Source organism: Tiliqua scincoides, chromosome 8, assembly GCF_035046505.1.
Source record: "Tiliqua scincoides isolate rTilSci1 chromosome 8, rTilSci1.hap2, whole genome shotgun sequence".
Taxonomy (NCBI): domain Eukaryota; kingdom Metazoa; phylum Chordata; class Lepidosauria; order Squamata; family Scincidae; genus Tiliqua; species Tiliqua scincoides.
This window is the reverse complement of record NC_089828.1, coordinates 33,530,882-33,556,292: the sequence shown is the minus strand read 5'-3', so window position 1 is coordinate 33,556,292 and position 25,411 is coordinate 33,530,882. Positions and strand designations below refer to the sequence as shown.

General features: G+C 44.4%; 1 protein-coding gene across 1 annotated transcript in view; it reads left to right on the top strand.

Annotated features, from left to right (window-relative positions):
• LOC136658845 (nuclear receptor ROR-beta-like) overlaps positions 1-20,022 on the top strand; it is a 44,189-nt gene extending 24,167 nt beyond the window's left edge. The window contains exons 2-10 of the mRNA XM_066635750.1: positions 3,715-3,800; positions 4,309-4,450; positions 4,720-5,124; positions 5,503-5,624; positions 7,065-7,197; positions 8,172-8,279; positions 9,663-9,773; positions 11,693-11,805; positions 15,467-20,022. Coding sequence (XP_066491847.1) covers positions 3,715-3,800; positions 4,309-4,450; positions 4,720-5,124; positions 5,503-5,624; positions 7,065-7,197; positions 8,172-8,279; positions 9,663-9,773; positions 11,693-11,805; positions 15,467-15,628 — 1,382 coding nt within the window. The 3' untranslated portion in view covers positions 15,629-20,022. The remainder of the gene's footprint in view (positions 1-3,714; positions 3,801-4,308; positions 4,451-4,719; positions 5,125-5,502; positions 5,625-7,064; positions 7,198-8,171; positions 8,280-9,662; positions 9,774-11,692; positions 11,806-15,466) is intronic.
• Positions 20,023-25,411: the final 5,389 nt, after the last annotated feature.

Here is a 25,411-nt window from a genome sequence, read left to right as displayed (position 1 = left end):
TTGCTGCCTCCATCGGCTCAGAGGCTTGTGTCAGCCTCCACAGGCCTGCACACCTCTGTGCACCAACCTTGTCAACTCCTGAGGCACAAATGTGCCTTATGGCAAGTTTGCAACCCTCCTGGGCCAGCACAAGGGACTTGCGCCAACCCATATGCAGCTCAGGATTGCACTGTAAGTAAATTAAAAGTTTACAATAAGTTTAAAAATTTATTCAAAATATAGAACCCCCCTAACCCTCCCAAGCAGTTGCTGATCTGTTTTGTTTTTTTTTAAATCCCCAAACATCCCAAAGGCTGCAGTCTTATCCACACTTACCTGATAGTAAACCCCATTTGTTAAATTCATACACTTAGCCTGTTAAAAGTACAAATCTGCAACATTTCCCCAAATACAGTCACATACCATGGTAACATCAATATATTAAAAATAAAATACACATTGACATGAATGGGGACCCACTTGAAATTGGCTTGCGACCCACAGTTTAAGAAACCCTGGTCTAGGTTGATTCAGTAGCAGTTTTAAGAAATGGGGTTTGAGGAGAGAAAACCCAGAAACCAGTGCCTTCTGCTGTTCCAAGCATAAGGCACTAAGGGCCAAATCCGATCCCATTTTCCAGTGTTGGGAAAGGAGGTATCCCCAAGGTAAGGGAATGTGTGTTCCCTTTGGTCAGGGCTGCACCAGCTTTGGAAAGTTTGATAGGATTGAGCCCTAAGGCAGGTGTGATGAAAAGGTCAGTGGTGTCGTGTAGGAAAGGAAAAAACCACTTTGTGAACTCTTCTTGTTGAAAAGTGGTATATTAACAGCAACAATATTAACAACAACAACAACAACAACAACAGAGACTTTGTAGAATGCCAAGGAGTAAGGTAAAAGTGAAAAAGAAGTTGGGAGATAACAACAACAACAACAACAGTATTTATATACCGCTTTTCAACAAAAAATTCACAAAGCGGTTTACAGAGAAAATCAAATATCTAATGGCTCCCTGTCTCAAAAGGGCTCAAAATCTAAAAAGATGCAACACCAGCAGACAGCCACTAGAAAAGACACTGCTGGGGTGAGTTGGGCCAGTTACTCTCCCTCTGCTAAATAAAAGATAAATGATGGAAAGCTTGTCAATGAGGACTAGAACCTTGAAGTAGTTGTAATCATAGCACAGCTGGAAGCCAATGGAAGGAGGGAACTATAGCTCACTGGCAAAAGAGCACATACTTGGCACCTAAGAATCTTGGGTAGCAGGGCTAATAAAGGCCCCTCTCCACCTGAATCCTTGGCATGTTCCTGGTTACCCGCTGAAGGAAACAGTACTGAGCTGGATGGACCAGTGATTTGACTCTGTATAGGACAGTGCAAGCCAGGCATTGGTGACAGTGGATGAGCAACCAAGTACCAGTCACTACCAGAGTATGGCAGTAAATGCCACTTTTGACGTGAGCTATCCGTCACCTGCAATTGTTGTCAGTGGTCTTAGTCACTGGGTGAAATGGTCACAAACCAGAAAATGGTGTCACCACAGAGTAGGGTCTGCCCTTTTGACAGACAGTGATACAATCTTAATACTAAGACAACAAAGAGCACTGCATCCATAGAAATATTGCAGAGGGATGGGATGGTTGGATCACCCTCTCCCCCCACAACCTAACAAACATGACTGTATATTGCGCTTTCAATAAACTGTGCAGAAAGGCCTTTGGATTTCCAAGAACTGCAGTTTTCAGTTTGTTTCCAGATACAGCAAGTTGTTGTTCATGATTTGTGTGTGAAAGCACCTAACTAGTCCTCATGATTTGTACAAATACCCATTGTTGCCACATACCACTTCTTTTAGATTAAGGTACTTTGTCTGAACATCTGGTTTGTGGTTCGTCAGTTGTGCCCATTGTATACATTTTCTTTATTTTTGAAGTATCTATACATTGTCTTTCCAAGATGACTCAAGGAGACTTACAGAAAATTCACCGTTCTAAACATCCCGTTTAAAGTCATGTTTCAGTCTGCTTATGTAAAAGATCTTCTCATTCTCTGATTTCAGTTCTTTTTTGGATTTAATAGAGCCATCATTTAGCTTCTGCTACTCATTACCAGAGGGCTGGCAAACCAACTTGATTCTCACCTTGTTTAGGTTTAATAATTAGTCCTGCTAGTGCTATACAATGAGGATAGAGTTTCCATCTTGTTCTCCTTCATCCACCTATGTTGATTTGGTGGCAAGGATCCATGGTGGCAAGACCTAATATGCCCTCCCCACTACTATCTGTCCCTAAATGCCACCACAGAAGAAAAAGAGCATTCCAATACCCCAAATCAGCCACTAAAGTTACAGTGCAGTCCTATGCATGTCTACTCAAAGTAAGTCCCATTGTGTTAAATAGAGCGTCCTCTGAGGAATGTGTGCTTAGGATTGCAGTCTCCTGATAGCAGGAGAGTACAATCCAGAGTGCTCTTTCAGCTGGACTTGCCTGGGACTTTCAGCCTGGGACTGTCGCAAACATGCCATAAGGTTGCGCCAGCTGAGAGCAGCCAGCACGTGGGGCTGAGGAGTGCAGGGGCGGGTGGAACTGGGTCACTTTGCGGCTGGGTGAGGGCCGATGGGAGGACAGCCGGTGGGCAGTTCACACCTGGGAGGAGGGTGGGACTGGACTCCAGCACTTAGGCCAAATTCTAACCCTTTGCCCAAGCAGGCTGGCATTACACCAGGCTGCTTGGATCTGTGCCAACAATTTTGTGGTGCCCCATTGTGGTGCTTTACTTGGAGTAAGGGGACATAAGTGCCCTTACTCAGAGTTGTGTTCTCTCCGTCTTCAAAGTCGGCCTTGCCTGTTCAGGTTCGGATTGGGTTGCCCATTATGTAGGGAAACTGCTTTGCCTGAGCCAGACCATTGCTCCAGCTCTTCAGGGTTTCAGTCAGAAATCTTTCTCAGCTCTACCTGGGGATGCCAGATGTTGACCCTGGGACCTTCTGCACATGAAACAATGCTGTGCCAGTGAGTTGCAATCCCTTGTGGACCTTTTGGAGGCCCTAACCCTGTTCTTTTGCTTTTTTGAAAGGGGCTGGTGACCGTAGATTCAGAGAAAAATAGGGAATAGTTTTACTCTCCCCCCTCACAAAACAAAGGCACAGTGGGAAATTCTTTGTTGTGCTGTTAAACCAATGCAACATCTCAGTGTCATCTCCTGGGTGTGCATGGAATTGCAGTCATCTTTCTGTTGGACTTGACCAAGTGCCTTTGAAGGCTGCTAAAGGACTGTGATTTATTATTATTACTAGTAGTAGTAGTATTATCGATATTAATTGGTACTGGTTATGACACATCTCAAATGATCCAGTCCTTTGGCATAGTTTTATTTAGATATGTATCCCACACCACCTCCAAGGAGCTCAGCATGCATGCATACCTCTCCCCACCCTTGCCAGCTTATCTTCACAACAGCCCTGTGAGTTATGTTGGGCTGAGAGAGAGTGTGTGTCTTGGGTGCTGCTGCGAGGCCCAGCACCCAAACCAAGTCCAGAATTCCTCTAATTTAACAGGCAGCATGTACAGTGATGACAATGTATCAATGCATACATTCTTTTTTTGTTTCCTTCTTTTTGCAGAATGGAAAAGAGCGGTTTAATTATAAAAGAACAACCCTTTTTAAGGCATAACATTAACAGTGTGGGGTGTTGTCCTTCTCTTTCCCCCCCCCTTCTTTTCTTCATCCCTTCTGCAGCACAAATAGAAGTTATTCCCTGTAAGATATGTGGGGACAAGTCTTCAGGAATTCACTACGGAGTCATCACGTGTGAAGGATGCAAAGTGAGTCCAAAGGAATGAGCTTGGTTAGAGAAGGGGGTGGAGAGCTAACAGCTAACAGATCAGGCTGCTATCTAGAAGCAAATCCATGCCACACACACAGTGAAAAGTGCACCAACAATTTATAGATTTTCAAAGCAAACTAAGGCAAATCATATTAACAATCACAGAAACAGGGGTGAGGGCACTTCTGTTTTTTTCTGTTTTCTGTTCTGTTTTTTTCTGTTTTGGAATTTTGCACTTTGCTATTATTGATGAAGCACTGCAAATGGATAAATTGATTGATAAAGCACTGCAAAAAAGCAATCTTCATGTGGCTTTATGCCAAGATTTTTCCTGTGTGTTGTGTTTTATCAGTGCATACATCTGTTCCTGAACATTGGTGAAACACCATACAAAAATAATGTTGATGCAACCGTATGTATATGATAATCAAGATTGCTTTTTTTGCAGTGTTCTGTCAATACGCACACGTAAATCATTAATATTTTACCATCTTGACTCTCCGCAGGGATTCTTCCGTAGAAGCCAACAAAACAATGCCACCTACTCTTGCTCACGACAGAGGAACTGTCTCATTGATCGGACCAACCGTAACCGGTGTCAACATTGCCGCTTGCAGAAATGCCTGGCATTGGGCATGTCCCGTGATGGTGAGTCCCATGTTTATCTGGATACGCAGTGCTTGGAGAGTTGGGAATTTAAGGTTGGCATGGTAGAACAGGTTTGGGGAACAAGATATGGACCAGAAGCAGAGTATTGGGTGATATGTTGATCCGCCAAGCCAATCACCAGGGATGTAAGTTTTAGGGTTGGCGATCTGAAGGCAGGGAGATAGCCATGCTGGGATGATCCATTAAGGACTTTACTTTTGCTCTAATGCTCCACTTCTCCCTGTTCCTTTACCCATATTGCACCACAGCGGTGAAGTTTGGCCGCATGTCTAAGAAGCAGCGGGATAGTCTTTATGCTGAGGTCCAGAAACACCAACAGAGCCAGGAGCAGGGTGGTGGAACCAAGGATGACTCGGAGACCTTGTCGCGGGTCTACACCACCAGCATGAGCAGTGACCTGGATGACATCTCCATGCTGTCAGACGGCTTCCTCTTTGACTTCCCGTTGACCCCCGAAGGGAACAGCACTTACTACAACCTTGACCTCCTGACTTCAGCCCAGCCATCGCCTGACCAGTCCAGTATTGATGTCAGTGATGCCAAGTTCATTAAGCAAGAGTCCATCTATGAGCTTATGCTAGAACCTGGACTCTTTCCTCATGGCCCTCTAGAGAGCAGCCAATTGGCTTCGGACATTTCAGTGATGGAGATTGGTTAGTATTCCAGCTGCTTATGAGAATCTAATCTCTTTCACTCCTAAGGAGCATAGGGTGGTTGTTAGCCTTTACAGAAGCTGCTAGCTTTTATCTCTGTCTCATAGATTGTCACTCTGGCTCTTACATGCTTCTAGTTCCAGTTGCTGGCCACGTTTGCATTTTTGTCTCCTGCCTTTGAATTGATTTGCAGCCCTCGACTTTGTTTACCCCTGGAATCCTGCTTTTGCATTTCCCATTAAAACCCTGAATTTCCAAGGACCTATTCTCAATAGAGCTAAAACAAATAGGGCTGGGAAGGGGAAGATTTGGGTGCTGAAAGGAGAAGATAGCCTTAAGATTGTGTGTGTGAGCAGAATGCTCTCCTTGCATTGCCAGAGCGCTTAGCCCAGAACGTGGTCAAATCGCACCTAGAGACATCCCAGTATAGCAGTGATGAGCTGAAGAGGCTAGCTTGGACACTGTACTCACAAGAGGAGACCCGGAGCATGCAGAGCAAGGTATGTTTCCTTTCCACCATTACATAAGAACATAAGAACAGCCCCACTGGATCAGGCCATAGGCCCATCCAGTCCAGCTTCCTGTATCTCACAGCGGCCCACCAAATGCCCCAGGGAGCACACCAGACAACAAGAGACCTGCATCCTGGTGCCCTCCCTTGCATCTGGCATTCTGACATAACCCATTTCTAAAATCAGGAGGTTGCGCACACACATCATGGCTTGTACCCCATAATGGATTTTTCCTCCAGAAACTTGTCCAATCCCCTTTCAAAGGCGTCTAGGCTAGATGCCAGCACCACATCCTGTGGCAAGGAGTTCCACAGACCGACCAACATTCATATATGTATATACAGAGATTGCCTTGCCTGATTGGATCAAATGCCCATCTAGTCTGGCGCAGTGGCTCAGCGCAGTTCTGCAAAATACCGCCTAGGAATCCCATCAGTCAGGCATAGTGAAGAGAGCCATGCCCCATTGTTTGTACCCAGCAGAGGTAGACTGCCACTCTGCATGCAGGTTTCATTTTGCTATCATGGCCAGCAGGACTGCTTCCCTGGGCTACTACACAGATGTTCACATTGTGGTCCTTTTTCATCTTATTGGTCACGTGCTGAGCATGCATGTCTCAGTGGTGGAGCTCCCGCAGTTGCTAGGCCCTGCAGGAGCTGCCATCTCCTCTAGTGGAGGCTGTAGCACGCTTTAAATAGGAGTGGTCACTAGGCAACAGAGCAACGCTAGTGCTCTGACACTTTCTAGTCGTGGTGTGTCAATGGTTGTCAGGCCATAGGTAGGCCATGGCCTGTATTGCCTCTCTCTGGCAGTGGCTTCTAGGCAACAGAGTGGGTGTGGTGATGTGTTATCCACCCTAATCTGAATGGACCACACAAGTGTGTTCTCAGTTTGCAATTATCCTCCTGTGTAAAAGCCAAAATTTTATTTTGTTAAGAGAGCATTATATTCCAGATCAAACTTCATTTTTTGCACCAAGCCTGTAGTCAGAAATATTATGGTGAAGGACCACATTACACTTGGGGCAGCCCTTGTAAGTCCTTATGAAATAGCAACAACAACTAAATATAGTTAGGCTGCAATCCTATGTGCACTTTCCTGGGAGTAAACTCCACTGAACACAATGAGACTTACTTCTGTGTCATCATGCATATGCTTGTGCTGTTAATTCAATATAATTCCTATATATATGTGTGTGTGTGTGTGTTCTGGTGTATAACTAATGGTGCTAGACCACACAAACCCCTGCGACTATTGCCATGCTTGCCCCACACTTTTGACAGCTATGGAACATTTTGAGATGTACTGTTGTGTACTGCTTTTGTTATGTACTGGTGGGGAAGGGGGGAGCAGGGTAAACTCTGTGTGGGGAGCATTTGAAGATTTGTTGGGCACCAGGACACAACAGATGCATTTCTCTTTTCTCAGAGTTGCGAAGCCATGTGGCAACAGTGCGCCTTGCAGATCTCCAATGCCATCCAGTATGTTGTGGAATTTGCCAAACGCATCGATGGCTTCATGGAGCTCTGTCAGAACGACCAAATCATCCTCCTCAAAGCAGGTAAAGCTATGACGAAGCCAGGCAAATTCTGCTAAACTCAGATTTTTTTGGATATATTCCAGGTTTGGATTTTCTAAGACAGATAAATTATCCCACTGCCATATGAGACTTACTCCCAGATAACAGGGCCCAAGGTGCCCATTTACTTGGAAGTAAGCCCTATTGACCATAGTGGATCATCCTTTAGGTAACCATCCATAGGATTATGCTGTTAATCACACCACTAATGTCCCACAGATTTCAATGGGATTTAAGTGTAACCCAAGCCTTCAATATCATTTACTGGCATGAGTTACAATGAACAGGAAATTGTGTGAGTAGAGTTAAGCCCTTCTCCAAACAAAATTAATGGACTTTTTAAAAATGTAGTATGCTTGTATCCCGCTCTGTCCTGTGGGTCCAGAGAGGCTGATGGGAGTGTTTTTCAAATGCAAATATTTTCTGTCCCCAAGGGCTCATATCTATATTTTTCAGAAGACTGAGGCAAATGTTGATTAAAAAAAAAGTTTTTTTAAACCAGGTTTGTTGCAATCACATCTACTTAGCATGGTGTACAAATAACCCTTTATCGAAGTAAAACTAAATGAAAATCTGGATTTCAGAAAGAACCGTTGATACAAAATTACCTGCCTTTCAGTATCTCTGTAGTCTTAACAGCTGTGAATCTAATCTTCTCCTTATCTTCCTCCCATTTTTATTATTTTATCTTCCTCTTTTCCACCTCCTCCTGTCTTTTGGGGTAAATTATTAACATTTTCCTTTTTGGACACTTCGGTATTATTAAACTTTTGCCAAACGGTCCTATTTTTATTTTAAATATACATTAAATTTTAAACCATTTTTTTTTTAAAAAATTGGTGTTTAAATTTAAACATGGCTTTCCGTGTGTGGTGGTTTGGCTTGGTATGATGGAAACATGCCTTCCCCTCCTCTTCCTCTTCTCCTTCCTCTGCTGGTGTCTTTGTCTGCATCAGGTTGCCTGGAGGTCCTCCTCATTCGGATGATTCGGGCCTTCAATCCGCTAAACAACACTGTTCTCTTTGAGGGCAAATACGGCGGGATGCAGCTGTTCAAGTCACTTGGTAAGGAGCCAGTGAGAGGCGTTTTCCAATCTAGGCAGGATGCTGACATCCAAGTTTATTCATATTTTTATTTATTTTAATAATGTTTACCCCGCCCCTCCCTGTTAAAATGAGCACAAGGTAGCTGACATTAAATACAAACACAGAAAATAAAACATAAGGTTAACAAAATACAGGCGTGAAAGGCTTAACAACCATTCATTTAAAGACAGACCACATATATGACAGTGGTCAAAGCACAATAAAGATGCACAATAAAGATCTCCCATAGCCTGCAACAGTGTCTGTTTATACAACAGAGTGGCTCTTAATGCAGAGAAGAGGCAATCTATCTCCAGTAGCCTGTGCAGTTAGCTAGTGTCTGGCAGGGAGTGTCTGTTTACACAACAAAGGCAATAGATTGGACTGAATGTTCACTTAATGACCTAATCGCATAACAACAGGGATTGAAGAACGTATCCCTGTCATTAAGTAGTGCACACCTGTAAAAGAAAAGCTTAAAAAAATATAAAAGCAGCAGCATGAAATAACAAATCGTGCTGATGGTTATTTTTGATCACATGGCTGTCCCATTCACTTATAAGTTGTGAGGATGGGGATGATCTAGTTTTAACCTCAAGGGGGGTGAGTAAGAGGAGTCAACCCCTTTCCACCTTACCTCCCTGCAGCTCATCACCATGTGGCACAGCTAGTTAGCCCCTTGCATACCAGCAGAATCATTGTCCCCATACACATGCACACTGGATTTTGACTCAAGGAAACAAGTATGTTCAACAGACCACAGTAAGGCCATGTTCAAATTGACCCTGCCTCTCTATCATTTCTGTTTATGTATGAATATATTTATTTTTAAGAACTAGTATCTCCCCTCTCTCTGTAGCAAAGAGAGAACCTAGCAATTTTAGACAATGAATTGCAAGGGAACTTGCAATTCATGAAAGGATACAGACAATTAAAAAAATACACCAAGCATTTAGGTAAAATGGCTAAGCTCTAATCTTCCCTGCCAAATTTTAATTAAAATAATGACAGAATTTAAAACAAACCTTATCTTATATGTGCCTTCCACCCTTTACCTGCTTGCAAACTGATGTTAATCTCATGTAGAGGTGTTTGAAACCACTGTTATTTATTTTACTCAGAAGTATGCCCATTGTGTTCAGTAAGACTTCCGCTGCAATCCTAACTTTCTCATCAGAAACAAACACCTCTACTCATGGTTTTCCCTGAGGAACTTTGAGAATTGTATTCTTTGTTTAAAGAACATCCTTTGTTAAAGAACTACAACTCCCAGGGTTCCTTGGAGGGGAGCCACTGGCCATTAAACCAATTTTAAACCATCTTCAATGTGCATTAATGTGCCCCCTCTTGTTTTTCCTAAAGGCTGTGATGACCTCGTCAACTCTATCTTCGAGTTAGGGAGGAGTCTTTGCCGGCTACAGCTCTCAGATGAGGAGGTGGCGCTGTTCACTGCAGCAGTCTTGATCTCACCAGGTGTGTGATTTAGCCATGACGGAGGGGAAAAAGGCAGCACTGGCCCTAGCTCTCAATAGAGATAGGGCAGGCACAGTACCTAGCATTTTGCACCACCCAGCACCCATGTCCCTGCTCCTACTTCACCCTCAAAACAGTTGTTGGACTGAGACAGCAGTTGCTGCCACCACCCATAGCTTACTGGGTAGGTACTCAGAGTTGTCCAGGATTGTAGCCTTTAAACTCATGTCTGGCTGGGCTGGTGGGTGACCCCAGTCAATAGTTGCAGTGCTTGGATGAGAGACTGGGAAAGGTGCACAAAGGGAGGTCGTTTCAGGTTCCCACTTTCTGTAACCTGAGGGTGTTAGCCAGGTTTTAACCTATGTTCATGGTTCCCAAACTGTGCGCTGCAGTGCCCCAGGGTGTTCCAGGTGGCCTCTTCTTCCCAGCACTCCCAGGCTCCGCCATCTTAACTGGGCCAAGATAGTGCTCGCAACACCTTGCACTATTCTCACAAGATCATATGAGGTGTTGGGGGAGTGCTGGTGGCTGGTTCGCCCTCCCAAGATACAGTACTGCCACCTCAGGGTGCTGTGAAAGAAGAGTGCCATGAACAGGGTAAGTTTGGGAACCACTGACCTATGGGATTGGATATTGGGGGGAGAGTGAAACTTGAACCCCTGACTTTCCTGCTCTTGGCAATTGGTGGAGGAGGGGCTTCATAAGTTCAGTGAGGTAACTAAAAGCCAAGTCTTTTGTTTACCGGTCAGTTGGGGGAAAGAGAAGAAGGGTGAACTGTTAATAGCAGCAACAGAGCAGTAATGGTTGCTACCTTGAAGTGACTCAACATTCCCTTCAGGTTGCTGAACTCATACAAGAGCCACCCTAAGGAATAGGAAGGTCAAAAAAAATAAAACGGGGAAATCAGAGATTCTCAACACAGCACTGATATAGTTGGGCAATTGGCTGTTGCAACAGGGCCATTCTGAACTCTTAGCCAGCATGCTGGTGACCTTGTTGCTTCCTGTTTGCTTCTTCCTGTTTTTTGTAAGGTTGGTGCTCCTGGGGCTTCCAGCTCCCTCTAGGACACTGTTTTTTATTCTGGCTAGCAGCAGTTCTCCAACATCTCAAGCAGAAAGGAGTCTTTCCCAGCTCTGCTATCTGAAATCCTTTTAACTGGAGTGAATGTGGAACAGAGCCATCCCAAGACCTTCTTACGCCTGAGTCGGCATGTCAAATGCTGCCCTCCTTAACCAAAGATGTGCTAGCCTCTGTTATTCCCACTCTCAAATGCTCTGGCTCAGCATTCTCTTCCCATCCATGGTTCCTCTTCTTCTCTGTCCCCCTCTTCTTTTTCCAAGTCAGGAAGTTGAAGGAAAACGAGGGGCAGTGGAGGCAAGCAGGCAGGCAGATATAGGTGCCTCCCCATTTGCTGCCTGATGCAGCTGCTTCATTTGGCCTCATGAATGGACCAGCCCTGATGTGAGATGTTCTGCTGTCAAAAGCTTGTGCTCTACCATCAAACTCCTCCCGAAATGGGCTTTGCTTTCTGTGTCACTGCAGTGCGCTTGCAGAAGAGAACTGCTGGGCTAGTATCTTTTGCGTTGCAACACCACCACTGCCAATGGCCAGATGGTGTATTACACCTACCAACTTGGTTGAGGATTTCACCTGGCTCAGTAAAGTTGAGGACTCTGGCTGGGCTCTTCCAACTGAATGGCTTGTCAGGTAGAGATGGAGTCATTCCTGGAATGTCCACCCTGGCTTCCCTGATGGACTTTCTCCTTACATCCAGACCACTCTAGCTGGACATTGACACACTCCCCTTGCTCAAAGGGGCAGCATTGTAATTTTTCACTCATTTTTTGCATCAGCTTACAATCTGAGCAATGTTGGCTGAGTTGACTAAGCAATGTTGAATAAGAAATTTTATTTCTTAGAGCGACCCTGGCTCTTGGAGTCCAAGAAGGTGCAGAAACTCCAGGATAAGATCTATTTTGCTCTGCAGCACGAGATCCAGAAGAAAAACTCCAGCGAAGATAGACTCTCAAAGGTAAGTACAATTGTAAGCATGTGTGTGAGCACACATGAAACTCAAGGCTCCATAGGATGGGAATCCCTAAGAGACACAAGTAGATCTTACCCCAAAAGAATACTGTAAGAACAGTGTTTATATAGCACTCCCCATGTGGTATCTCAGTGAGGGCCTTACAGTAGTCTTGTAAAGTAGGTAAGTGTTGTTCTCTCCATATTACACATGGGGAAGACTAAGGGCACAATCCTATGCATGTCTATTCAGGAGTCATTCCTATTGTGTTCAATGGTGCTTACTGTCAGGAAAATGTGGATAGGATTGCAGCCTAAGGGCACAATCCTAACCAGGTCTACTCAGAAGTAAGCCTTATTTTGTTCAGTGGGGCTTACTCTCAGGAAAGTGTGGTTAGGACTGCAGCCTGAGACTGAGAGGGAATGGCTTGCCTAAGACCACCTAATGCATTCATGGCTGATGTGAGATTTAAACTGGGGACATCCTGTTTTGTAGCTCAGTTTCTCAGCTGCTGCCAGCTTTCATCAAATAATGGAAACTATTATGCAAACAGAATTAATTAGCCAAGCTTTGATTGCCTCTCAGGACTTAGATTTGTAAAGATAACGGGGAATGCAGCATTCACCAAGTGTACTTCTGAGGTTACCTCCCCTACCTAAAGTGTGTCATGCTGGCGTCATCAACACCAGTAACAATTAAAAGAGAAGGAAGCAGGGCAAGCTATCTGTTGTGTCTATCAACAGCTCACTGGGGTTTTCTGTGGGTGTTTCTTTGTCTCTAGAGAACATTCCTCCATCTCATGGAGTTCAACCTGAAGCAAACCCAATTAGCACTCCCTTGGGCTTTAGCAAAGGAATGATTAGCAGTCCCTTGGGCCTTAAATCTAGACAAGAAGGAGTTTAATGCACCCTGATATGTCTACTCATTCTTAGCCTTCCACCACAATTATGGTGAATCCTCCCGAATCAATGCCTGCCTAATTATAAATACTTCCCAGCTGGTATCACTTGTTCTTGGCAGATAAAACACAGAATTAGGCTTCTTGAGGATCTCCAGCATTTTTGAACCAACACCAAGTTTCCAGACCGTATGGCTACAGAAATATGCTTGAAAGTGTGTTGCCATTCCCAAGGTTCCTTGAGGCAGTGGTGGGGAAGCATAAGTTTGAATTCATTTTGGTATATAGCAGGGGTGCTCAAAGTTTTTGGCAGGAGGGCCACATCATCACTCTGACACTGTGTCGGGGGGGGGGGGCTGAAAAATTATTTTACATTTAAATTTGAATAAATTTACATAAATGAATATATTAGAGACTCAATATATTATATTATATATTAGAGATGGAGAATGAATGAATTCAAACCAGTTCATAATCCCATTCACATACATAAAAAGGGGTGGGGGGGAGATCTTCCAGCCAGTTCATAAGTGATCTGCCAGCCAGCCAGTTCATAATCCCATTCACACACATAAAAGGGGTGGGGAGATCTTCCAGCCAGTTCATAAGTTATCTATCAGCCAGCCGGTTCGTAATCCCGTTCACGCACACAAATGGGGGGATCTTTCAACCTTTCAGACACATACTCACTGCCCCCTCCTTGCCCCCTGCCCGCTCGCCTGCCCCCTCCTCCTCCCTGCCTCCCCTTGGGCGGCACGTGCTCCTGCCTGGCCGCCCGCTCGCTCGCCTGCCCATCCACTCTGCTGACTGCCTGCTCGCCCAGCTGCCCGCCTACCTGCCTGTTCGCCCACCTAAGCGCCCTCCCTCGCTCGCTAGGGCAGCAGGTGCTTCTGTCTGGCTGGCCAGCCAGCCAGCCCTCCCTCTCCCTCCCTCCCTCCCTCCCTCCCTCATGGGTTCTCTCTCTCCCCTGTGTTCTCCCCATCTCCAAATCGTCCCCCACTAGCTCCACGCGCATCCTGCCCATCGGCAAGGTTGGGAAAGACACGCGCAGGGTCTTTAGTGGGAAGTAACGTGAGACCCGCAAGTCTTGCATTACCTTCCCTTTTACCTTGTAAAAGACCCTGCGTGGCTGCTGGGCTTATCTTTCTTTCATTGCCATTGAGTTCAGCGGCAGCAAGGGAAAGCAAAACATGGAGCTCGTGTGTCGGGCCAGCGCAGGCTGGGGTGAGGGCCGAGTGCCCATTGCAGATGGGGGGACCCCCTGGGGGCCAGTTGGGGACCCCATGCGGGCCACAAGTGGCCTGCGGGCCAGAGTTTGAGCAGCCCTGGTATATAGTACTGACACCCCTTGATTGGCTGCTGAATATCTGATCAGTACAATAATACCTTCCATAAAGCTGCTTCCTTTAGTACCGATTCATTACAATGCTCTTTGTTCGGACATGATTGACTACTATGGTAGCCAATTGGAGCAGTGCATTTTGGGCTGCACAGGGTCAATCAGTGCCAGTTTTCTGACTCATCTTCAACAATGTCTCCTATGGCACTATTTCATAAAGACTCAACTTTCTGGGAACATAGCTATCTGTTATGGGAGGTATCACTGTATTAAAATCTGTTCTACCTTTCTGATTGGATGTGGACTATAGTGACTGAGTGGTTTCTTTTCCCTGTTATTTTCCTTTGTTTTATATTTTTGTGTGAAGACACCTCCATGTGGTCAGCTTTACTGAAGGACTGTAGCCTTTGAACAGAAATAGAGCCCTGCTGGGTCAGCACCACAGTCCACCTAGTTTAGCTTTCTTATTTCCCACAATGGCAACCCAGATGCTTCAGGAAGTCCACAATCAGGGCATGCAGGCAATAGTCCTCTCCTACTGGTGCTTCCCAGCATCTGATACAGCATCAGAGGTGTATTGCACCCCAGGATAAGTTCAAGACCCCCTGCCACCTGAGGTGGCATGCCAAATGCTGCCCCTCTTACCCAATGATGTGCCAGTCTCTGTCCCTCGCACTCTTCAGTGTTCTAGCTCAAATTTCTAGAAAGGAGGAGGAGGAGCAGTGCAGGCTAGTAGGTGGACCAAGATGGGCACCCCCCACCAGTGTTGCCTGAGGCAACCGCCTTAATTGGCCTCATGGATGGGCCAGCTATACTGCCCCTGAATATGGAAGTTCAATATAGCCAACATGAATCAAAGCCATTGATAGACCCACCTTCCTCTGTAAATGTTTCTAATCCCCCTTTAAAACCATCAAAGTCAGTAGCCATTACCACAGTGGCCAGTCAGTGGCCATTTGCTACTATTGTGGTAGCAAATTCCATAAATTAATTTTATGTTGTGTGTCAAGGGGTTTCCTCATCTGCCCTGATCTACTGCCCATCAACTTTATTGAATTACACCAAGTACTAGTATTAGAGAGTAAAGTCTCTCTCTCCATCCAGTTACTTCACACTATGGCAAATTTTACAAACCTCTGTTCTATCCACCCTGAGTCATCATTTCTTTTTCTAAATTAAAAAAGTCCCAAAGATGAGGTGCAGGTGTTCTTTTAAATTATTTTTAAGATGTGGTAAAACATACCACAAGGGGGCGCATTCACCCAACATTGAAAGTATGAGTGGGAAAAATGATCACAAGATGAGTTGCTTCTTCTTCTGGTCAGTCATGATCAAGAGACTTGATTGCTGACTTCTCAGCTTCGCCATCGTCCAGGCTCCCTTCCGAACATGCCACATGTTCTCTGAACTGGCCTTCTCTTTTCTTGCAGATGGTCTCCAAACTGCCTCTGATGAAGACAATTTGCAACCTACACTTGGATAAGTTGGAATTTTTCCGTCTTGTCCATCCTGAGACTGCCATGAACTTCCCTCCCCTTTACAAAGAGGTCTTCAACTCGGAGCACCACTACAGTGACCCTCGGGAAAGCTAAGACACTTGAGGCAGTGGTTGTGATCCACAGCACCAATCAGAACACAGACCAAAACTTTGGAGGCTGGTGGAGGGTGGGTTGGAAAAAAACCTGAGAGGTTCTTTTTTTAAAACCAAATGACCAACACGAGGCTTTCAGGTCTGGATTTCCTTCCTTTCTCGCTGTGGTCTGCTGTCGCTATTGAATGTAATTGCACCTTGAAGGACCCACACGTGGACTCTTTTGCCAGTATGGCGAAATGAATGTGAAATGACATTCAGTTGAGAAGTGACTCTGGTAAGTAGTGTGGTCGCACTTCCCATCCCTCGTTGCACGCATGATCCAGAGGTGCACATGTCTCCCCTGACACATCGAGCACACCCAGAAAACCTGCAGAGACGGTGGCCAGCTGCCATCCACCCACAAACCACAATTTACATCCAACCTTTTTGATGTAATGTGTAGATTTTTGTTGCTGCTGTTCCTTTTGGTTTAAATACTAACAACACTGGATGTGCTATGAAAAGGTGACTATATAGACCCATTCAATCGGAGGGATGGAATCTGATGGGTCTCCAAGTAATTGGCCTCCAAGTACTGGCCTGGAGTAGAGGAGAAGCACATTTGGGGAGCCTTTTGGTTAATTTTGTACAGAGATATAAGACAGCTGAGGCTGTCCAAGCCAGGAGGGCTGGACCCTCCAGTAGAAACAGGGGTAGCAGAACCTGAAGGAGATCTCTGATATGCTCCTTTATTACAAATGATGCTGCTAATAGGGTATGAAACTGAGCGCATGAAACTGCCTTTTGCTGAGTCAGACCATTGGTTGTTCAATCCCATTATGGTCTGCTCTGACTGGCAGTAGCTCTTCAAGGTCTCAGCAGAGAGGGGCCTTTCCTAAGCCTGCTACCTGAGGTCCTCTTAACTGGAGATGTTAAGGACTAAACCTGGCACTTTTGGCATGCGAAGCAGGTGCTTTACCACTGAGGTATGGCCTTTGCCCTGAGGGTACCAAGGCATCTTTCTAGGATGGGATAGGACAAGGGGATTCAGATGTATATATTATTTCCAAGGGGGGAGGACTCGTCTCTGATTTCATGCATGTAGAATTCTATGTAGGATTTAGTATCTGGCACAACATTCAGATATCCAAGACTATCTTCATTAACAAACAAGCAAACAAAAAATAAAGCAGGTTTCTAATTCTCAACATGGACAGAAAGGTTGGCAAATATGTTCAGGAGCTGCAGGCTCTGTGATGTGCATCCCAGTTTCCTGTTTTTCAAAAGCAAGAGGAAGCCACTATGTTTGGCACTTTTGTCTCTCAATGAGGAATTTGTCACCATCCCATATTTGGTAACTTGGATGGCAAAAGATGCTGAGCCACAAGAGTAAAATTGATGCAGCCGTGGGGAAAATTGACCAAGCGAATGTGGTGTTGCTACTTGCCTGCAGCGGAGTATGTGGAACCTTTCTCAGAACATTGGTACTTCCACGGGGTGTCTGTTCTGTAGAAAAGGCCCTGCCTACATTGCAAGCTTTTTAAACATTCCACTTGCACGGTCAGATAAATCAGGGGTCTCTAAACTTTTCAGCCAAAGGGCCGCATCAAACATTTGGCACAGTGTCGAGGGCCGGAAAAAGAAATTAAATATAAAATTTAAATAAATACACTGAAGATGGAACTTAGATGAATGAATAAATGGGCTCAAATGTCCAGGGTTTCTCCAAACACCAACACAGCCCAAAGCGCACACAACTTCAGTTGTGTTTGGTCAACTGAGCCAGAGGCTCTCAGAGGATCAGGCTCGCCCCAGGCTGGATAGAGGCTTGCCGTGGGCCGCATATGGCCCCCAGGCTGCGGTTTGGAGACCCCTGAGATAAAGCAATGAAAAAAGGCCTTCCAGAGCACTAGTGGGCTCCGTTTTGCCCCCCCCCCGCCAGGAATGGCTCCAAAGGGAGGGGCCACTCGCCCACCTCCCTGCCAGGCTGAGTGCTCTGCCCCCTTTCCAGCTACATCACCGCAATGTGCTTATTTCTGGCCATCACCTGCTTAGTGATGTCTCTGCTTAATGATGTCACTTCCGCCCCTCAGCAGGCACCACAAATGCTAACTTAGGCCCTTTGTATGAAATGAGTTTGACATCCCTGGGCTAGAGTGTCAGAGGCACTCTAGCCTGGTGCTCACCTCTGCTGCTCCATTCCCCTTTTTCCTTTTTGGTGTGCTGCTGCACAAGATGGGGGAACATTTGGCTGACTACCTCAGGCACCACGAGGTCTTGGACCAGCCCTGACTTTGTAATACCCATACTGTACAGCTGGGGGAAGGACAGACGATGCTGTTCCAGAAAAGACTAGTTGCTTGATTATTTTCAGATTTGCTTGTGTTTATCAGTTGCCTCAACAGCTGTTTGTTCCCAGCTTATGGTTACTGCTGTTCTCCATGGAAGCGTTTAGCTGTGTGGAGGAATTGTGGTCTTCTTCTTTCTGTTTGTTTTAAAAAAAATATCCTTCTCAAAACTTATCCAGTTGCGAAGTTGTGTGGTGTCGAAATGTCAGTTCTGCCATTTTTCATTGACGCTGGGTTGTGCCTTGAAAAAAACACAAAACTGAATGCTACTTTTGAGTTGTACTGTTCAGCCCTGGACTCCATCTGGAAGGGGGAGACAGAATTGTCAAATGTTGTAGAGGTGGGTGTACTGCTATGTTCACAGGCACAAGGAAAAGCCACCCACCTCCTTTTTTCAGTAAAGAGGACCGATGGCATCGGCTGAACTCGACACACAGGGACAGGTATAGTTAGTGTTTTTGTTTCACTCATCCTGAGGGCCAGGAAACACCTTACATCAAGAAAGACCGATTTGTTACCTGTTGAGTAAGGGCCTGTCTACACTACACACTAAACATTCCTATGCTTGTTTGAAGAAGAAAAAAAAGAGACAACAAAAAGAAAGACAAAGCACTTTACCAATCTGGTATCTGGGTGACATAGACCCCAAACTAGTCATAGCTTAAAAGCTGGCAACTGTGAAATGCATTTGACAATCTCTAATTAAATGTATTGTGTTTTTTAAAAAAAATGCAACTTTGTATTAAGAGTTATTGTTTATGGCACAAGGGATTTACAGGTGTTAACCCTTGAGGGGGTCACAAAACTTGTGATAATTAAGTCTAAAGCTCCTGGAGCAGGGCCAGTCCAAGACATTCTGGTGCCTGAAATGGAGTGTATTATTAACACCATTATTGGAGTGTATTATTAACAGTGATGCACCATCCAGTGACTTCTCCTCCTCCTGCTCTGACATAGAAGTGAAGAACAGGGTGGAAGAAGTGTCTGCTGGCATGCTGTAGCCTCTACCCTTCTGTTTCAAATCCAGGAAGCTGGAGGAGGAAGTGTGGTGGAGGTGAATGGCTGGACAGAAGTGGATGTCCTCAATCAGTCCATCACCTGAGGCATGGTTGGCAACCTTCAGTCTCGAAAGACTATGGTATAAGCCTAAAGCACCCAGTATTCCTAGGTGGTCTCCCATCCAAGTACTAACCAGGCATGACACTGCTTAGCAACCTCAGTTAGCCACCTAAATGGTCCAGCCCTGTCCTTTAAGTATGGATTAAAGAAACAGTACTGATTGATTTCCACCTTTTGTTGTATTCACATATACTATTAGCAGAGTTCAAGAGCAATGTAGAATACAGTTTGTACTGCCAGACATTCAGGCCAGGGTTTGGTGCTGCGTGTCCCCTTTGCTTCCTATCTGCATGGCTTTGTAAATTCATTCTTGAGGAAGAGGAATGGTGTGTCAGTGGTCTGGGAATTCAGATGTAACGAGGAACAAACTGGCTTCAAATGGGTTTTGTTACCACCAAATCATGATTTGTGGCAGGCTTCAGTTCAGACATTGAAACAAACTGACCCTAGTGCCCTTTTAATTCCTGAATATTTATTTTCATCTTTTTAAATGCCAGGATGTTGGATGGGCATGGAAAATTAACTACAGAACACTCCACCCATTTCTTGTAGAAAAAATATAAGAAACATAAAATGGCACAAATTGATGAAAACATTTACCCCCAATGCGTAGAAGAGTTAAAACTGACTCTCCTATGCATGTCTACTCAGAAGTAAATCCCATTACTTACTTACTCCTAGGGTAGGTAATGGGACTTACCCCAGGTATGTATAAATAGGATTGCAGCCTTAAAAGGCATTCTCTTGACCCAAGAAAGCCCAAGGCTTTTTGTACCTTAGGAAAGGGGACTTAGGGGTATCTTAACTAAAAACTTGCTTCACTGTTGCCAAACTACAGTTCCCAAGCCATAGCAATTAAACCAGTACAAAACTGACATGTGTTCTGAGTAGAGATGTGCCATTAGAGTTTCAAGAACTCAGAAACTGGACCCAGTGGTGTCCAGTCTGACTCTGACTGACTCTGAGCAATAAGGTGGAGGAGGAGGAGGAGGAGGAGGAGGAGGAGGAAGGGAAATTGAAGGCTGTTGGGCACTTTGCACCCCCATCTTCACATCCCCCAAATGTGGAATCTGGTTCCTAGCACAAAACCCAGTCAACTGATTTTCAGTTGTTGGCAAACCACACAAATCCAAGTTTCTAGTCTTCATGGCACAAAAGATACGACTGGATATCTGCTGCCAGTGTATAAGAGAAAGCCACAGTGAGGAATGACCAAAACCTCCAGTGGTGAGGGCATGAAATTTCTGAGGCCTGCAGGAAGAGTGTGGCGTATGAAACCAAACAGCGAGGAATTACTCTTTTCCCAAATGAGAATCTAATATATAGTTCTATATAAATACATCTATATGCATAGATGTAAAAAAGATAAACTTTTAAAAAAATGGACGCTTAGATGTGTATTTATCACCTCTAGAACCCTCACACTGTGTATGAAAAGAAAAATGTTGGTTAATATATTTATTCTTGTGAATGTTGGTGGAAAAGAGAAATATACAAAACTGCAATCTGTTTTATGTTGTTTTTAATGTTTTGGATGAAAGGCAAAGGAAATTGAAAGCATTTGCTTGTTAAACACTACACACAGACACACACATTATGGTATGGACAAGTTTTCTGGGGGGAAAAGTTTATAGACTTAGGAACATGAAATCGCTTCTGTTTGCATTGAATGTCTTGTTGTGTAAGATTGTAATTTCTATTTTTTTAAGGAGAAAACAAACCACCCCTAAACTTCCTATTAGGGATCGGGTCAATTTAAAAACATGGGAAAGGTGAAAGGGCAAATGTTTATTTAAAGGGGGGAGGAGGGGAAGGCAGGAATTTTTCATAAAGTTTAAAGCAATATACTGTATTTAAAACAACAACAACAACCCTTTCAATAAGATGTATTCTATAGAGAGATAGATGTATATTAATTGCACAAGATCTTATGGGATAAGCAAAATAAACTGTTTTACAGGATGAAAGAAGACCTGAATTTGGTTTCTTTTGTTTTCTCCCCACTCTCTTAGTAAATTTATTTATGTGAGAAATATCTCCCACTCTATTTCAAGAGCTCAGGCTGTGTGCAACAACAATCAAATAGAAAAATAATAAACATGAATGAGAACCTGCCACCTAGTTTGTGGTCGGTTTGGGTTCAGAATAGTGGTTTTGCATTATGCTTAAACCTAGCCATTGCCAGAGTGTTCACTAGCCTGGGGTCATTTAGACTCTGATGATACTTTTGAAGCATGATGTTTAATTTTTCCTAGTTTGGTATAATGGGGTCTTAGCTGATGCTAGTGCCCTCTTAAGTACTGAATGAAATTAAATTTAGAAACAAACACTGCCAAACTCAGTGGCATTGGGGTGGGCATAAAGGCTGAAACACAACAGGACAATCCACCCATTTCTCGTACAATGTGCATGAAATGGTATAAATTAATGAAAATTCTTACATGCACTCCCAGTAATGCATGGAAGAGTCCAACCAATGATCAAATCATTCTCTTGCCCCAGAGAACCCTGGGAAATGTAATTCAGGAAGGAGAGAACTCTGAACCTTGGGAATTTGCACTCCCTGACTGAGTGAAGGGGAAGATCAGCCTGCCCTTTCCATCATTCACAGAGGTTTCCCCTCCATGCCTGAAAAGAGTTCTCTGCAACTACCAGTTGCCTGAGGACAGGAGAAGCATTGGTCACAGAACTAAGGGCTCCAGGACTGTTTTACATTGTAATTGTATGTTCCTTTGGGATCACTATGATCAAAAGGCAGGATATAAATCTATAAATAAATCAGTGTGGCTCATCCCATCCCTGGGCAATTTATAAAAGAAACAAATAAAAAACCTGACTGGGCCATACCATGCATTTCATATAAAGTAGTTTGGTCCTAATGTAGCTTTAAAGAGGATAAAACAAATTCATGGAGGGTAGCTACTGGTCATAATGGCTGTATGTTACCTCCAGATTTGCCCCTGAGTACCAACAGCAAGAGAGCCCTTCATGCACTTCATGCCCTGCTTATGGGCCTCCTAGGCATCTGGTTGAACCGTATAGGAAACAGCATGCTTGACTAGAGAAACCTTTTTGGTCTGATAGCCAGAGTGCATCTTACATTCTTACACTGGTTGACATTCCATGTGGCTGTACCAGCACATCAGTCAAAGTTGTGATCTTGTATGCAGGAAATACATAGGAAACAGACACATGCAATACCGCTGAAAATGCACAAACCCATTTCACTCACATGACTACCCAAGAAAACAATGAATCATGGAAAGGGAAATGCATCAGTGCAGAGCAGGACAACATATCTTGCTGAACATCCTAGGTCTGGTGGCATTGCTATGAAAATACATTAAGTGGCCAGCTTATCTCTGCGTTTTGCATTGGGTGGAAACTTTTCCTCCATCTCTAACCTATGTGACATGACCATCAATGCAATGGTCAGTTTCCTTTGCAGCAACTGTCATTGTCCCATGAAACAGCTCTAACAAAAGCATTCATTTGCAGGCATTGTTGAGACCTGTGGCTCAGTAGTAGAGCACTTGTTTTGTATGCTGAAGGTCCCTCCCCCCCCCCCCCCCGTTCAGTGGCATCTCTACTAGGTCTGCAAAACACACCTCTCTTATACCCAGGAAAGCCACAACCACTCAGTACTGATTGTTCTAAAGTAGACAGGCCACCAGTCTCCCAGAAAGTTTTATCCTTGTATGGAGACCAAATGAAACTGTTTCTACTAGGAACAGCTTCATATGATCATCATACAAGGCTGAAGGCTCTCACACTGGGGAGGGACTCCTGATGGTGTGGGTGTGTCACTCATCATGCTCTAAAGCAGGAGTGAAAACATGATGAAAACTCATCATGCTCTAAAGCAGGAGTGTCAAACATAAGGCCCCAGGGGCTGGTTTGGCCTGTGGAAGCTTTTTATCAGCCCTCAGGCTCTCAGCTGCTGAGCAGTGCTGAGATTCTTATGAGGTGTTACTGCTGAAAGGGCAGCCCGCATGAAAACCCAGCTCTCCCGTATCTTGAAATATGATCAAGATTTATATATTTCCTCTTCTTGTGTATTTTCTCATTTGCAGCTAAAGAGTTCTTAAGTGAAAAAGTGCTTATTTTTGGTTATGACCAGTTTAATAACATCACCTCTGGCCCTCAGCAGGTATGATGAATAATGTTTGGCCCTCTGTATGAATCGAGTTTGACACCCCTGCTCTAAGGCTTACCTGGGCGTGCAATGCAGTATATTTTGCACATTATAAAGCTGCTTTGAGCGCAACAGTTTGTGGAAAATTAACCTCTACTAATTGGGCAGGTGATGTAAGGTGCTGGGAAGCATCCTGCCAGCTCTGAATTTTTGGTCTATTTTTCTCTAATTGACGAGCTGGGTTTAAGCGACCAAGAAAAATTGCTGCAGGTTCAAGAGAGTGCATGCTTCACAGCTGATTTCATATTACAGGTTGGGACTCATTATTTGCAAGGGTTCGGTTCCAAGAACTCACATGGATGGCAAAAAAAATGCATGATGGCAAATCAATTTAAAAAACAGCCTTGCTGACCTTTTGAAATGCACACAGAGGCCATCAGTCTCTCTCCAGGCACTTGGGCTTTACTAGGAGGCCCAGCAAGGGGGAAAGAATGGAGGTGGTGATAATCGCTGCCATTTAGCCTTAGTTCAGGTGCTCAGGGGGAAGGGAGGAGTGAAGCCTGCAGAGAGAATGATTGATGGATTGCCAGCTGGCTGCCCTCTCTGGCATTATTAAATGACTGTTTTCCTTTCATTTAAAGGGCCTTCTCATCAGCTTTGAGATACAGAAATCTGTGGATACTTAGGTTATACCTGTAATCACTTGTATGACTGTCTCTCTGCAACAGTAAAAAGCAGTTTTTTAAACTGTGATTTTAAAGGGGTGCATTTTTCCCCTTCTCCAGGGATCTCCATGTTCCTTCTCATTTGCAGGGGTCATTCATGTTGAGTCAAATCCATGTATAAAAAATCCTTGTATAGCAAGGCTGGACCTGTATATTATTGCCATTATTATTGTTGTTGTTAAGAATATTGATGCTTTTCAATACACAAAATTCACAAATCAAAAGTGAATAGAACACCTTAAAAAACTAAATGGTTGCAGAAGGACTCTCACAGTCCAAAATGCATTAATTGCATACCCACTGCACAGGAAAATTCCTCTTCCCACATTTTAGAAAAGAAGATAATTTAACAGTGGTTCTCAAACTGTGGGTCAGGACCAAGGTGACCAGGTACAATGGTGGACAGAGTGCCTATGCCTTTAACCATTGTATAGCAGAGGGAATTCTGGCAGGTGTAGCTTTTTAAACCCTTCCATGTTGAACTGCACCTGCCAAAATTCCTCCTACTATTCAATGGTTAAAGGCATAGGCACTCTGTCGTTCAATGGATCTCGTCACCCTGGACGGTCCCCAAAGACTGTCCCCCACGTTGGACAGATAATGTATCTCAAAAGGAGCCATCTCCTGGAGAGTATCCATGAGATTTGGGGTTGCCCAACAACCCAGCCCAGCTTTTTTTCTGGGGTAAAAACCCCATTTCCACATTCATGGTGCTGTCCAGGGCCACAAACACATTAAAGCAGTGGTTCCCAAACTGTGGTTCTACAAGGGTGGTGGGAAAATCAGATAACTAATTGGTGGGTCCCCAAAGGGTGATGGAAAGATTTTTGGTGGGTCCCCAAAGGGCAATGGGAAGATCAGATAACTAATTGCTGCAGGTCCTGAGGCTATTCAAAAATCAGGTACTGTAGCTGCTAATTGCAAATAGCTCAGCTCCTGTAGTTTGCAAAGATGTGTCACTATAGGAAGATAAATGTTTGTGGGTCTTTTTGTGTGTGGCTATTTTAAATAAATAAATAAATTTATTTTTTTAAAATAGCCATATATATATATATATATATATATATATATATATATATATATATATATATATATATATATATATATGGCTAATTTCTTTCCAGATCTCCTTTGTATAAAGTCTCTTAAAGCCAGGTGGGTCCCCAGAGAGTGTCATTTTAAAAAAGTGGGTCCTGGTGCAGAGAGTTTGGGAACCACAGATTCCCATTCCACTGATGGGTTAACAATTTATGAAAGCAAACCCGGAAGCCTGGGTTGGCGCGAGCATCCGGTATGAGAGTCTAGCTCTTTCATACGTCCGTTGGACAACAGCCCCGTCATCACATGACTGCAAGTTGCTTCTAGGTCCGCCCGACTGTGGGGCACGCTGGGAGATGTTGTCCCAAGTTCCGTTGTAGCCCGCGGGGAGAGCCACGCGGCGAACTACGATTCCCACAGCGCACTGAGGCTACGGG